The following is a 15,785-nucleotide window of genomic DNA, read 5'->3' on the forward strand; positions in this document are numbered from 1 at the left end:
CTGTGGGTCAGAGCCATGATCTTATGCTTGGGTGTTTGGGTATTTATTTTGAGTTTATTTTTATCACACAAATTATATATATTTAGAAGTTTATATGCTGTTTATTTAAGTATTTTATTTATGTATGGACTTTTATAAGTGTGCATGTATGTGTTTTGTATGTTAAATGTGTATGTCACTGAAATAGGTTGATTTTATTTTTTGTTTCCTTCATCAGTTTGCAGAAACCAATCAGAAGAAAGAGATTTTACAAAAAGGCATTGAAAAATCAAAAATTGGACGTGAAAATACTGTAAGTTGTTTGCAGGGGGAGGGTGACCTGTTAGGGAAAAGGGATCCAAGTGTTCAGAGTTTGCAAGTAGTAATGAGTCATTGGAAATCCGTTGAGATTTCTAAGTGCTGGAGGTGAGGAAGAGAAACAAATCAGATGCTCCTAAATGCTAGAATCTTCCTTTAGCTGGTCATGCACTAATGAGGAAAGTAGTGATAAGTAGCTGCTCCAAGTATGACAGCTTGGGGTTTAATTGTCTAGCCTTTTTCATATTTAAAGATATTTCAAGTTAAACTTGAACTGCTCTCGTGTATGTGCCAAATTTTCCAGTGGCTCCTGAACTGCCTAATCAAGTAACTGTGAACTTACGTGTTGGGGGATCTTATTTTTTGGTTTATTATTATTCTGAGATGTCAACTAATATTGGTGCTCTTAGCATGCTGAAGCTGTTTAAAGCACACTGCTAAATAACATTTGGCTTCACATTTAATATGCATGTGAAGTAGTGTGTTTGAGAAATTTTGTAGGGTGTCGTGAGTTGCTGATTTGCTTTGAGGTGCTCAGCATGAACTGGTTTGAACATTCAGTAAAAAAATTTGTTGGAATTCTGTGAGAAAGTGCCATATCTTAGAATCTGAAATGTTTTACAGAGACGTTCTGGTTTGACCATAATCAGTGAAACACAGGCAGGTTTCACATAGAGTTCTGCCTGTCAGGTTTCCAGGTGGACTGTTAGAGGCTTGGCCTTCCCTACCACATGGCCTGCCCTGGTTGCAAGAGTCTGTTGGTCTTGGAAATCCTGTTCTGCTGATGCTTTCAAAACTTCGGTTCCAGCTTAAGCATCAGGAAAAAGTCCTGAGAAATCTGGATCACAATGTTGGTCTCCAAGCAGCTGGCCTCCATGTCCCCCCAGCATCTGGAAGCCTTTGATTTCCATTCTGCTTTTGCAGGATGGGCTGAATTCAGGCTGTTGGCAGAAGTACTGGGAATGCTGGAGTTTGATAGTACCTCAAGCTGTTAGGCTGCTGCGGGGATTGTAAATTGTCAGGTTTTTATCTGGTGTTGCCTAGCTATTTGAGGCCACTCGGTGCCCTAGCAGGAGTTCTTTGAATATCCTGGTTCTCAGCCAGGTGCAGAGGCTGGCTGTAAGTACAGGCTAAAGTAGAAATCTATGCTGAGTTGGCTGTGGAAGTGTTCGTGTTGAGTCTTCAAATTATTATTAATAAGTAGAAAATCTGAGGAAAGTAGTGCATACACTCACAACATAAATATTTGAATATATTTTCGAGATCACTTCTCTTAAACAGCGTGGAATAAACAAGGAGAAAAATACGTTATGAGAATACTCATGTGTAGTTGGTATTTCAGATATGTGGAAATGTAGATGGCAGCTTTTTCTGTAGTACTGTCTTTAATCGCAAGATTAGTGCTTCTGCTTGTCCTTTAACTGTTAAGCACAAGAGCAAAGTGAGTGGTTGTAAAACTGCTCCGAGTTCAAAGGCTGTAGGAAATTGTTCTTTTGATCTTCATTTTGATCTTCATTTTCTTCCTTCCAATTTGTATTCAATATCACTGAGTGTTGCTGAGAGTTTTGTATGTGCATAAAATGCTGAACTAGTTAATTGATGGAAAGCAGTAGTGAAAACAGCTTTTAAGTTTTTTTTTTTTTTTTTTTTTTTTTTTAAACATGTTCTATGCCATGTTATTGTATTGTTTTTATTCTTAATGTGTATCCCAACATACTTTGACTCCTCAGGCAGAACGTGAAGCTCTGGTGAAGGAACTTGCCGCCCTCCGGCAGGAAAAAGAACAGCTAAGGGCAGAAATAGAAAAATACAGGGAATGTGATCCAGACGTTGTTGAAGAAATGCGTAAGTTGTATTCTGGTTTAAAGTGAACTTAGGAGAAGTCTGCACTTTTTAGCTTAAAATCTGGTGTGCAGAGATTTGCCTGTGTGTAGCTGCAATTTTTTTTAAAGCTGTAAGCATTGCAATACAGGTACTCTAACCATTTGTTTTCATGTTCTGTCATATTACATAAGGTGAGAGCTTCTTTAATTGATATTTAGTCTGCCAACAGCTGGGCAGTTAACAAACAAAACTAACACTGAAACATTCTGGTACATTAGAAGTAATATTAGGACCATTTTTTCTATAACCACGCTAATTCTGTAACTGGGATCCTATCATGCAGGAAGAGCATTCACTGGCTTTCATTTGCTTTTAGTCCCATACTGGCTCAATAAGGTATCACTCTACTTCCTTTGTTTTATCCATTTAACACATAACATTTCATTAGATATGTTTAATTTTTATTTAGTCAGTGGCGTAATAACTTATGTATTGATGTTTATACTGACTGAAATGCTGGCTTTTGGTTGAAGTTTTTACTTCAAATGAAATACAGGGAATAATGAGGAACTTTTATTACTTAATGCAGAATTGAGCACTGAAGTGTGCTTAATATTCTGATCCTTAACATGAAAAATGAAAAGCATGCATGAAATTTCTTTGAATTTTCTCTGCTTCAGATGTAATGTTTTATTTATTAGGCTTTAGATTGTTACCCAAACACTATCGCATATTCAATTGCTGTAATGCCGAAATGCCATCGCAGAGTGATGAGAAACAGGCACAGACCTTTTTCTGGGAACATTTTTGACCAAATCTGAATCTTTCTCTTTCCTTATTCTTCCAGCAGAGTCTGCATCTTTAGAAATGTGCTGTGAGAAGGCCAGGAACATAAACGCAATTGGCAGCACGCCCCAGAATTGGACAGATATTCTTTCTTTAGTGAGACCATGACTTTTTTTGTCAGTTACATTATCTTTCCCTAAGGATGTAATGATATGCAGGGGAATATGCAAACTTGAGATTTACTATGCTGTAAATCCTCTCCTGTGTGCTCTCCTAAGGACAAATAACAGGCACACTCGAGCTGCAAAAATGAATACATTTAGGCAGAAATTGACAACAGAGGGATTTGTAGTGACAGGTATTTAAAGTGCTGAGATAGTCTTGCAGTGAAGCACTGCACTGGAGCAGTTGAGGAGCCTCTCTTTTAAAGGAGTTGCTGTGAGCATGTTTCTAAGTACTAGGCACAGAGAGACAAATTACAGCTCGAATGGTAGGACATCCTCTAATAGATGGCAACACGTGAACTGATATCTAGAAAAGAGAGAAATAATTGTAATCATTAATTGCTCCAGGCATGGCCTGCCCTTCTTTAAAGCATGTGGAAGTTCCATGTGAGCTTCTGCAAAAGAGAGGTGAGCATTTAAGGGAACTGGTGCCAGGTGCCTTGTTGGGCTACCTGTAGGCTTCCCAAGGGATTGTGCAGCAGTGCTCTGAAAATAATTTGTTGCTGACCTTCAGTTAAAAAGTTGCTTTGATGCTTTGTTGTATGTTTCAACAGTTACTGTTGCACTGTCTAAAGTTGCTGACAGCATAAAAATAATTAAATGGAAATATCACTTTGAGGTAGTTAATATCCTTGTCAAAACTGAATGGAATTTCATGATATATGGAAAAACAAAACAAAACTGGGAGAGAGGTGAGGTTGGGGAAGAGACTTCTCTTGCTCTGGATTGTGGGGAAGCACAAAGGCAAAAAAAAAAAAAAAAGATGCAGGAAATTGTAGCTTTTAGTCTAAGAAGATATAAAGAATCTCATTCAGTGGAAGATATTCATCTAGACATAAGCGCTAGTGCTGTTGTTTCTCAGAATAACCTTATAAACCAAGTTGTTTCCTCAGATTTTTAAATCCTTCTCACACTGCATGAGTGATACGTGATTTTCCACGAAATATGCGATTTCAGTAACTTAATCCTTGTGAGTATTTTCAGTTGGATTAACATGGGGATTACCAAATCTAAATTAATTTATTTTCGTTTTGAGTCAGAAATCAGAGATGGCTGTTGTGTTACATAACAGTACTTTTAAAAGCTGGATTTGTTGTTGTTGTCATTTTCTGCACTTGAGTTTTCCCTTTCCTTCCATAAATAATTTCAACCCATAAGGGAAGCTCTCTGATATTCAGTATAAAATTTCATACTATTCATTGTCCGTCCCGTATTTTTGTATGCCTTGATTTTATTGTGATGCCTTAGAGGTGTGTGTCATATTGCCTTCTGATTTTATCAGCACACGGATTTTGTGATGTGCCTCGTTACTCTTTCCCTCAAAAAAAGCATTGCAGAAACAAACCTAGTGTATTTGTTAGGTTTACATCCTACAGTGATAAGCCTCATTAAAAGACACATGCACACATATTGATTCCAGTGTCAAAATGAAATTTGGATGGTTCATAGTAAATATCTGAAGAAAATGAAAATTGAACATCTGTTTTGTTCCCCGTGTCTTAAGATGAGAAAGTCATGCTTGACCATGTAACTAAATGTATTAGAATGCATATTCAGAAAGGGCAAACAAGTGCTTAATACTGACTCTGTTTTCTGCTGACTTTGCTGCTTGTCCTTTTTATACTAGTAACAAATGTTCTGCCTTAATTTTCTTGGCTTTCGTATTAGAGTATGTATTTGAACTCAGAAATTCAGCATTTGTATTTAAATAATTAACTACAGTAAATGACAGCAGAAACATGATTGGCCACTAGAGGAAGCTACATAATGACCTGGTTTTGTGGATATATTTGGATAGTTACATTTTATTGATAGCACGTTGTGAAAATATGCCCACATTTGCAAAATGTAAGTTTTTTTAACAGCCACAGTAGTTCAGTCCTGCAAGCTTGTTTGCCTCTTGGAAATGCTGTTTCAGCCAACTAAGCATGATTTAGCATTGAGTTACAGATCTTTCCACAGTATTACAGTCGCTGGCTGGTAGTAAAAACAGACCTTCTGTAATTTTACACTTCTTTGTTGAGCTTGTAATTCTGCTTCAGTTGGTGCAGGACTGAGCCCTGGTTTCTCAGCTTAAATGCAGATTTTTGAAGCTGGAGGGTATTCTCATGGGGAAATGGGTATTGTGGAAAGTAGAGTCCCTGTTTCTCCCAATGAAAGACTGCGTAACATAACATGTATGTATGTCTGCAGGACTGGACACACGTAATGCTGGTACATTCCCTAAAACTTATGGCAGAGAACAGAACCAGAGAAAACACAAAGCTTTCAGAATTTTTTTTATTCGTCCAGATTTTTATAAGACTGACAATGAAAAGCTCTGCATAAAGCTCTTCAAGTTTAACCTGTGCAAGTTTCATTCTTTCTGCCACAAAAAAGAGGTTAAGGAGCTAAAACAAAATCTGGTATTTTATAGAGAGGCATATAAATCTTGTTTTCAGTTGCTGTGCAGTTTAAAACCAGAAAGAGCTAAATACTTCTAGAATTTAAAACTTGTTCTTTAATGAAAGGAACATTAATTTACACTTTCTCAAAACATAGCCAGGTCTAAAGTTAGTTATTTTTTTCTTAGTTGTTTTTCTTAGTTATATAATTCGTTATTTTTTTCCTCGTAGTTGTGCCTCGGTTTATTTGTGCATTTGGACAGGATGTGGTCTTAGAAATCTTATATACTGACTGCAGTTCATGTGCTTGGTGGGATGTGAGTGCTATTATTTATGGGGTTGGCTTTTTGAAGAAATTCTGGGAAAATACCTGGAGTTCAGTGAATACCATAAAAACATAATGATCTATGAGGTATCATCATAGAATGGCCTGGGTTGAAAGAAATCACAGTGCTCATCCAGTCCCAACCCCCTGCTATATGCAGGGTCGCCAACCAGCAGCCCAGGCTGCCCAGAGCCACATCCAGCCTGGCCTTGAATGCCTGCAGGGATGGGGCATCCACAGCCTCCTTAGGCAACCTGTGCCAGTGCCTCACCACCCTCTGGGTGAAAAACTGCCTCCTCATATCCAACCTAAACCTCCCCTGTCTCAGTTTAAAACCGTTCCCCCTTGTCCTATCACTATCCACCCTCACAAACAGCCATTCCCCCTCCTGTTTATACGCTCCCTTCAGGCACTGGAAGGCCACAATGAGGTCTCCCTGCAGCCTTCTCTTCTCCAAGCTCAACAAGCCCAGTTCCCTCAGCCTTTCCTCACAGCAGAGCTGCTCCAGCCCTCTGCTCATCTCAGTGCCTCCTCTGGCCCCGCTCCCAGAGCTCCACGTCCTTCCTGTGCTGGGGCCCCAGGCCTGGACGCAGCGCTGCAGATGGGGCCTCACAAGAGCCGAGCAGAGGGGGACGATCACCTCCCTCTCCTGCTGGCCGCCCCTTTTTCGTGCAGCCCACAACACAGCTGGCCTTCCGGGCTGCAGGCGCACACTGCTGCCTCATGGCCAGCTTCTCGTCCACCAGGACCCCAAGTCCTTCTCCGCAGGGCTGCTCTCAAGGAGATCTTCCCCCAGTCTGTATCAATACCTGGGATTGCCCCGACCCAGTGCAGCACCCTGCACTTGGCCTCGTTGAACCTCATTGGGTTCACACAGGCCCACTTCTCCATCCTGCCCAGGTCCCTCTGGATGCTTCCCTTCCCTGCAATGCATCGACTGCACCGCTCAGCTCGGTGCCATCTGCAAACTTGCTGAGGCTGCACTCGATGCCATCATCTGTCATTGATGAAGATGCTGAAGAGCACCGGTCCCAAGACCGACCCCTGAGGGACACCGCTTGTGACCAGCCTCCACCTGACACAGAACCATTGATCACAGCCCTTTGGCCGCATCCAGCCAACCAGTTCTTAATCCATCAAGCAGCCCATCCTTCAAATCCACACCTCTCCAATTTAGAGAGAAGGATGTGCTGAGAGACCACGTCAAAGGCTTTGCAGACGTCCAGGTAGATGACATCCACTGCCCTTCCCCTGCTCGACTTCTTCTGCTGGGGGATGGAGAGCCGTTGTGCTCTCAGAAGGGTGCTTTTAAAGAGCTGCCAGCTCTGTTCTGTACACACACCCTTAAGGACAGTTTCAGGGGATCCCACTCAACACTTCCTTGAGAAGCCAGAATTTTGCTCTCCTGAATTCTGGTTAACGAACTCTTGTGAAGAATTATCTAAAGAATTTACATGCAGAATGAGAAAATAGATATGGGTTGTAACAGTTCATCTTAATATCCTGATGCTGAATGATGAAAAGGTAATCTTTTATTCACATGCTGGATTTTGTGGGGTGAGTGGTTTAGGGCGCTTGGTATGTTTCAGGCGAGCAAAGCTGGAAGTGACATGTGGGGCTTTTGATAGAATCTGGGAAGCTGAAGTTTAGGAGGGTCATTTGACTTTCAGCAAAGGCCCTGATTTTCCCTCCATGTTTCATAGAGTACCTCTGGAAACACTAAGTTTAGCCTAAAATTTGGATTCCAGCTAAGTTTACTCTGCAGTGAAAAAGAAACTGTCCTAGTTGTATAGGCACATGCATATTTATGCTTTTATACCTTAAGCACGTTGTAGCAGGATTACTATTCTTTCAGAGCTTGAATTTATGCTGACTTGCTTTAAAATGAAGCTGTAGTTTAGTTGTTTCAGCCAAAAAAAAATAAAAAAATAAAAAAAATCAACCAAACAAAAAAAACCAAAACACCACCAACCAACCCCCCAAAAAACATAAAACAAATTTTTAAAAAAATCATTTGTGTTTTGTCAGTGGAATTTTACTTAGAGATTCAAGAAAAAAAAGCAGTTGGAAGATTGGATGTTTAGCTAGCATGTGCAACATCCTGCTTAAATAAACTGGCTGCTCTGGCAAGTTCCCAATTCTAGAAATTAAATTCGAAAGCTCATAAGATTTAGTTTTGTTCTGTTTTTCTTTTCTTTTTAATAGTGTAATTGCAGGGAAAAAAGTATGCTGGATGAGGGGCAGACAGGTGAAATATGTGAGAATTATTTTAATGTCTAAGCTAGTAAATCTTTTATGGTGAAAGTCATTGAGCCACTTAGGAATGGGAGACACTTGATAAAATTTGTGATGTGGAAAATGGCTGCTTCTGACTACATTTATGTTCTTCCTTAATTTAGAAATGAATTGCCAGCAATCCATTTGGGCCTGTTTTAAAACCATGAAGACAACTTCTAATGGAAGTGATCTATAGATCACTTTTATTGAAGTTGAAAAGGCTTTTGTGGGCTGATTATTTTGCTCATCTTTTGCGGTGTTGGGTGTACTTGGTTTGTTATATGTGGTACTGTTCATTTAGACTTTTTGGATAAACTTACGGTGTTATTGAAATGAATTTTTTAAAGTATTGATTTTCATTTTCAAGGCTTTCACATGGCAGAATGAGGTCAGGAAAGATATTATGGGTTTTTAATCTGTTGTCTTCCTTATGAAATTGAAGGTCTGTCAAATGGAGTCTTCCTTGGCCTTGCTGAAAGAAAAAAAGAAAACAGATGCCAGTCTTCCATGTGTTATTGTGTGGTAGGGTGTGTTTTCATTGTAGGACTGTATATCACCAATGAATATTCTTCGTGTAGATACCTCATTCAGTGGTATTTAACTGAAGATATCTTGCAAGCTGTGTGGTATCATTGCAAAAGTGATACTGGTGCTATATTTGAGAGCATTTCTTTTGTTTCCCTCCTCCTCACTTGAGCATCTTGCGAGCTGTTTTACTGGAAAGAATGGCACATTTGAGGGGAAAAAAAACTGGAAAAGAAAACAATTTAGAAATATATACAGGAACACAGGTTTTATCCTTGCCAATGTAAAAGACCTTTGTAGAATGGGACAAGTATTTCCTTTGTGTTTTGACTCTATTTTGCCCTATGCTGTTGTAAGAAAAGAACACAGTCTAGAAGAAACTGCGGTAGCATGAATCCTAGGCTACTTTGTAATCTAGATTGCTTGGGGAGGTGACACTAAAACCTTTCAAACAGGCTACAGATGAACACCTTGGGAATGGCAAGGTAAGCCTGGACATGTTTTCAGTCTTGTGCATAGGGTACAGACCTCTTGAGATACCTTACAGGCATTTCTCTGCAGCACAAGAACAAAAAGCTTATTGCTCTGTGATGGACCTTTGTGAGAAACACAGTTCAGCAGCGCAGCTGAAGTCGTACTGGTAAAGTGGGGGGTGAGGGGTTGTCCACTAAGAGAAAAGGGGGGGAAAAAAAAAAAAGGAAAAAAAAAAGAAGTGTTGGGAGGGAGCCCTGAGTCAGAAGGCTTGTGTGCTTGTTGTTGTGTGTAAGAGCATTGCTTCCCTCTTTTCTCTTTGTCGGCTAAGAATAGATGTATTTTGGTTACACAACTATGAGTTCAGTATGGGCTTTCAGGTAACATACAGAGAAGATAAACAGTCTTTTTCTGTGGGTATGTGAATGCAGTAAACTTGAGTACAAGAGCATCTTAAGCATCTTATTTTGCATAGATGAATCTTTTGATAGTGATTTTGACAAATTCTGTTGGATGTTTTTCAAAGAGACACTGTACATCCTGATACAATTTGACAGTGTGACAGTTTTCATATGGAACAGTGGGAGCTTTTGCTGATGAGATGACACTTTTTTCAAACAAAAAATATTGCAGACCCTTTAAAAGATCTCAGAGACATGGAGCAGCTTATTGGTGGCTTTTATATGCACTGCTGCGTCTCAGCACATATTAATACTATTGGACACATATGCTTAGGTTTATTTTCCAACATATAAAATGAATGTTTTTTCCATCCTGCCTTAGCATGTTGTGTTCCAGGCTTTCCAAAATAGTTGTAAGTAGCTGTCATAATAACAAGCACTTTTTTTTCCCTATAGCTCTGAAATATCTTTAGCAACATGTCAGTATAGTTCTGCTGAGTGTGTGATGTTGTCTACATGAGAAATAGTGTATTTGCATTGACTTGAATTCAGTTGTTATGTATTCTGAAGCGTTGTGACTTGTTGATTGATATCATGGATACAAGTGTTATGTGGCATGCTGGTGTATGGGAGAAGAATAATGATTCTTCCTGACTAGTCTTGGAAATGTTTACACATAAAAATATTGCTTATAATAATATATAAAGTTCTCTTGAAAATTCCAGAGTAGAAACTAGAAGGGAGAAGAAGGCAGCAGTTCTTTCTTTGTTTCCAAGACTACAAGTGACTGTGGGCTACCTCAGGCTCTTGAGATTTTTCAGTATAGCTGTTGGTACCTTTACAGCCTGATTCTTGAATATTATTCAGTGACTGCTTCCATTGCATTCCTTTACATGCATGACTTAAAAAACAAAAACAAAAAGAAAAGCTTTTAGAAATAACCTGGAAGTAGGTCTGGCAAATGCTTGTGGAGTTCTTATGGTTATTGACGCATTTGTGTAACAGTCATGGAAATATCAGAGATGTGTAGAAGGAGTAACCCATCCTCCTGGAGCACGCATATTGCATTGATGAGGCATGTAGTGGTTTTCTGACCGTGGAAATTTGTGAGATTTTAAAGGAACCTCAAGCGGCCATTCCACTCTGGAACACAAGTAGGAACGTTAACTTCCAACATCACATTCAGGAGAAAAGCTGTAAATCTGTGTGAAGGAGCAGAAGAGAGGAAAGAGGCAGCTGCGGTTCTGCATGATTCTGAGAGTGGCCTGGGGCTTCCAGAGTTGAATCAGAAGCAGCACAGCTTGACCATGCTGACTCTTAGCCGATGCATGCCACCAGCTCAGATCTGACAAAGGCATCCTGTGCTGCCAGATGTCACTCCTGGCCGGGAGCTGTCTGTTTGCCCTGGATGGTTTTTTGCTTGCTATTCCACACACTCTTGTCAGGTTGGCTTCTTTGGTCTGCTCCTTCATCCATCCCTGTCTGGATGTCACTTGCCTGCATTAAAGACCATGAAGAGCATGTTTCTTCACTTTCTCTTTAGGTATTCAGCACTTCTGGATCTTCCTTTCCATAACTGGTTTTGTTTGTCCCTGTGTTAAGAAGGCTGCTTAGGAAAATGGTTCAGTTCCCAAAATCTAGGCTTCCTGAGTTCCCTGCAGCTCTGCTAGATACCTGGGTTTGAGGGAGGAAGAGATTCCTAGGAGGAGTGCTCAAAATGTTTTGACCCTTACCCTTTCAGTCTTTATGACTTATTTCCAGGTGTGTTTTGCTGATGTAGCAGTCTAGTGCTGCACAAGTCATAGAATCATTTAAATTAAAAACCATGCTGGCCGTGCTGCTCCTGGGCCTTGCGCTTCTGTATGTGATGTAGTTACTTTCATTTGGCTCAGGAGAGAATGTACACTTCCATTTACTGCTTAGAAAATGCCAAGAACTGGTCAGCCTAGGACACAAGAGTGCAGCTCAGCCAAGTGAATGACGTGTATTCTGCAAGGAAGTGTATTGATGTATTGTCACATGAATGGAAGTAAATATCTACTTCACCCTTCTGTGTGGGAGGCTGATGGGTGTATGATCCTGTGCAGAACAGGCAGTCATAAGCAGCATAGCGTTGAATTACATCAGTACTTTGGGTAGGTGGGTGGGGGATTTCTATTCTACTCCTCTTTGTGCACTCACACATACTCATGACACAACTATTGAAAGTCCCAACAAGCAACTACAGAAGATTTTGGTAATGTGGTCCAAGTGCAGATTCCTTCATACCTCTTGGTTCTTGTGATGGAGTGGGGGACCTCTGGAAGATGCTGGCCATAATGCAGCTATGCAGCTGATGTCTTCAGGTGATGCATGTCCAGCTGTGTTGTGTTACATGCAGCCAGCAGATGAGATTCTGCAGTGGAACTATAGGCAAGAATTGAGCCAGACCCCAGGGCATTTTCACCTTGCCTTCAGATAGGTAAATTCTCAGTTCGTAGGCATTGGGAATTTTATTTTCTGAAGATGGATAATGTGTTTCCAGACCCTAAATAAATAAAATAAAATAAAATAAAAAAGAAAAAAGTGATGGAAAAATATGTGAAGATTTTACCATAAGTGAAGAAATTAGTGGTTATGCAGACTGCAGTTCTATCCTGCAGTAACAGCAGTGACAGTCCTGCTTGCTGACAAGAGGTAGTGCAAGCTGTCTTGTGTGCATCACCTTGGTCAGGCTGGACATGAGGAGCACATAAGTGGCTTGCAGCTTGCCAGAAATAGCTGCTGTTGGTGTTGATATCGTACGCCTGATGGCTTAAGCAACTTCGCACATGGCAGGATAAACCCACACCTGTACCCTGTGGTACTGTCACATGCCTGCCAGGGTAAAATGGGAAACTGCAAGCAATAAAACCTTGCCCCAGCCTCTTGTGAATGCATTTCCTGGAGATGTCACGTGCCGGAGGCGCTACAAGTGGCTCTTGTTTCCCCAGCCCTGAGCCTTCTGTCAGCAGAGTAATGGGGGGATATGTGCTTCCAGGGGCCTGGAACAGCCCTTCCTTTGACACTGGCATCTGGCCACGTTGTTTGAATGTTACCTTCCCTGTCCTGCAGTTCTGCCTCTACTTACTGTCTTTCCACACTTTGAACGTGGCATTTCTCTGCCATTCTATGATTAATCCCAAGTGGTGCATGGAAAGAATGGTGTAGTTAAAATCTTTCACTGTTTTGTTTCAGTACTTAGACTCTCGGCTCTTTCTTGGTGGTTTTTGTTGTTGTTGTTTTTTTTTTTTTTTTTTTTTTTTTTTTCCTGTTATTTTAGTAATTGAACGTGCTGCCCACTGTGGGTTTTCCCCATACAGCTTCCTCCCCTTGCTACCATGATTTCATTTCTAGCCACAGCTCTGTTATCAACAGCCACTGTCATTCTAGCCACTCAGTGGAGTGAGTCCAACCTGCATCTGTTGACTACCTCTGCTTTCTCTTTAATAGATGTAGAGGTCGCATTTCTAAACCGCATGATTGCACATGTACATTTTAACGTGTTAAGCAATGTCTGAAGGCTGATGAAGCACCTTGCTGCCCCCATATATGCACAGTGGGTGTGCTTTAAGCATGAGACCAGTGCTGCTACAAGCTGCAGGAGCTGAGAGCTGCTGCATGGTGCAGAAGTGCCTGCTCAGCTGCTTGGCTGCTTACAGAAAGCAGGTGCTGTGGAGGCAGTCTGCTCACCCTGCTCACCCTGACCATCAGGGTGCTGTTACTTTGCAGCCCCAAACCTTTTAGAGTTGTAACTTTGTTACTTGAAGTCAGATGCAATTTTACAATCAGACTTTAAAAAAGTGCTGAGTGCAGTATCAGTGCTTTCATGCAATGCAAGGTCTTGGCAAACAAAGGCCCTTATTCTGCAAACTTGATCTGTGTAGTGTTAGGTGAAGTACTGTTCATAATGCCCTTGGCTGTCAGTGTGTTGTCAGTGCTGCCATCTATGGAACTAAAATAGTGGAGTTAGCAACAAGAAGTGAGCAAAGGAAATATGGAATATCTCTGTCAAGCAAGGAATAGTTTGCATTTCTAATGCATGCAAATGTGTAAAAATTCCCTCTTCCTACCCACTCCCTTTTTTTGCCAGTCTTTTTAACTTCATTTGTAATATGTGGTTGGATATCAGGACAAACTTCTTTACAGAAAGGGCTGTTAAGCACTGGAATGGGCTCCCCAGAGAGGTGGTTGAGTCACCATCCCTGGATGAGTTTAACAACCATTTGGATGTGGTGCTCAGGGACAGGATTTAGTGGCGGATTGTTAGAGTGAGGTTGGACTCGATGATTTTTAAAGTCTTTTCCAACCTGAGAAATTCTATAATTCTTTCTGATTGTAGACCATCTCTAGAAACTGCACTGTTTTTGAGACTATATTCTACCAGCATTTAACCATTACTCATATCACTAACCAAAACATACTGAAGGGTAGAATAAAGAGTGATTATCTTTCTGAGTGCTAGCAGATAATTTTGCAAGATAATTTAACTTTGACTGAAGTATAAGCCTTGTAACAATGGATATCTGATCATATATTCATTTCTGCAGTGCCTCTGTATACAAATCTCATGCTGACCATTCCAATGAATATTATCATGCGAGTACTAACAAGACTGACTGGGAATAACTAAGTTATGTGTAGGTGTGAGAACCATAATGATTCTGATGAATTCCCACGTTACAAACCAACCTGTTTGATTTGATTCACTGCTTATTTTCGTGGGAGCAAGAGGATTTATTTTCTTGATACTGTTTTGCCTCATGGAAGCTGTGTAAATTTACTACAAATAGCTTTTATTATTATGTATTTAAACTGGGAGAGGTGGTAACTGAGAGAAGCCCAGTATAATGAGCAGGAGCATTGTCTTTATGTAATCAAAGGGATTCTCAAAGCTCAGGGGACTTTCCAAAGCTATGTGATATGTTTGTGCAGACTCCAGTGGTTGACTGTTCCTCTTATCATTTTCTTGATTTGTATAGTCATACATACTGATGTAATGCACAGTTTACATACAGGGAGCATTGCAAAGTATTTTCAGTCTCATTTTCCTCTAGTATCTTCAGGCTATGTATGTACAATTCAATCTCCACGCAAACCAAACCAAACATCTCCATGTCTTGAAACTACTGCTATTATTTGACTCTGACTTATGTTTTTATTTTTATTTTTATTTTTTCCCTCTCTTTCAGGCCAAACAAGCAAAGTAGCCAAGGAGGCAGCCAACAGATGGACTGGTCTGTATGCACTTATTTTGCCTAGGGCAGCTTCACACGAGCAATTTGAGTAAAAGACCTAGTTATTGCTAGGAAGTTTTAAGACATGATGCAGGATAGACCTCACTTACAAAAAACATCCAGAAATTTATTTTGTGTGCACTCATGATTCAAAAAAGAAATGTATTTTCTCAGTTTAACTAATAACTGTGGTTAATGGATCTATTCTTTGCACACCTTGTTAAAATCTGCAACTCTTTTTTTTTTTTTTTGGTTGAATTAAAATCTCTTAAGATAAGGAAAACTTTAACAGAAAGAGACCAGGAATGGCAGTGGCTACTTTGACATTGCCATGATTCCAGGTATTCAGAAAATTTAATTCTTCTCTGAATTTTCATTTGTTTCTGAAGAGTAGAATGCTTTGTGAAGCATTATCTCTGCCCTCATATAATGGATGCTAATACAATGTAGGTATTTCTTAACCTTATTCATCAACTTGGACATGCAGGAAATGTGCTGCACAGTTTTGAAGAAGCCTATTGCAGTGACATATGTGTGGAAGTTTAACTTAATTTCCTGTTGTTGCTCAGCTTGACTCTGTGGCTTTACGTTTCCATTTTGCATAGCAAGCAATATGTCCTTAATTTTTTTTCTTTAATTATTTAGAACATTATTTGTAATATCTTATTTAGAATTCATCTACCATTGTATTTGAGTCTACAAGCCATGCTTTGCTAAACATTTAAAACGGAATGTTTTGCATTCTGTTTACAGATAACATCTTTGCAATAAAGTCCTGGGCCAAGCGTAAATTTGGATTTGAAGAGAGCAGAATTGACAAAAGTTTTGGAATTCCAGAAGATTTTGATTACATTGATTAGTTGTTCAGCAGTTGATGTCTGCCGCAGTTGTACAATGTTTGTCACTTAATTGCCAGCTGAGCAATATTCACGTGTCTGAATTTGTGTGTCTTCACCAAATGACCACCCTGTAATTTACAGTTTTTGTTAGAGTTAATAAAATTTGAGAAATGTTCA

General features: G+C 40.0%; 2 protein-coding genes across 2 annotated transcripts in view; both read left to right on the forward strand.

Moving 5' to 3' along the window:
- The window catches only part of TRIM2 (tripartite motif containing 2), a 101,301-nt gene extending 101,066 nt beyond the window's left edge, over positions 1-235 (forward strand). Inside the window, exon 13 of the transcript XR_006178784.1 lies at positions 218-235. The gene's annotated coding sequence lies outside the window, so the exon portion shown is untranslated. The remainder of the gene's footprint in view (positions 1-217) is intronic.
- Positions 1-15,785, forward strand: part of MND1 (meiotic nuclear divisions 1) — a 29,399-nt gene extending 13,614 nt beyond the window's left edge. Inside the window, exons 5-8 of the mRNA XM_042870589.1 lie at positions 218-292; positions 2,028-2,142; positions 14,725-14,769; positions 15,523-15,785. Coding sequence (XP_042726523.1) covers positions 218-292; positions 2,028-2,142; positions 14,725-14,769; positions 15,523-15,629 — 342 coding nt within the window. The 3' untranslated portion in view covers positions 15,630-15,785. The remainder of the gene's footprint in view (positions 1-217; positions 293-2,027; positions 2,143-14,724; positions 14,770-15,522) is intronic.

This window comes from Lagopus leucura, unplaced genomic scaffold (assembly GCF_019238085.1).
Source record: "Lagopus leucura isolate 7727_CA_CO unplaced genomic scaffold, USGS_WTPT01 Super-Scaffold_100004, whole genome shotgun sequence".
NCBI lineage: Eukaryota > Metazoa > Chordata > Aves > Galliformes > Phasianidae > Lagopus > Lagopus leucura.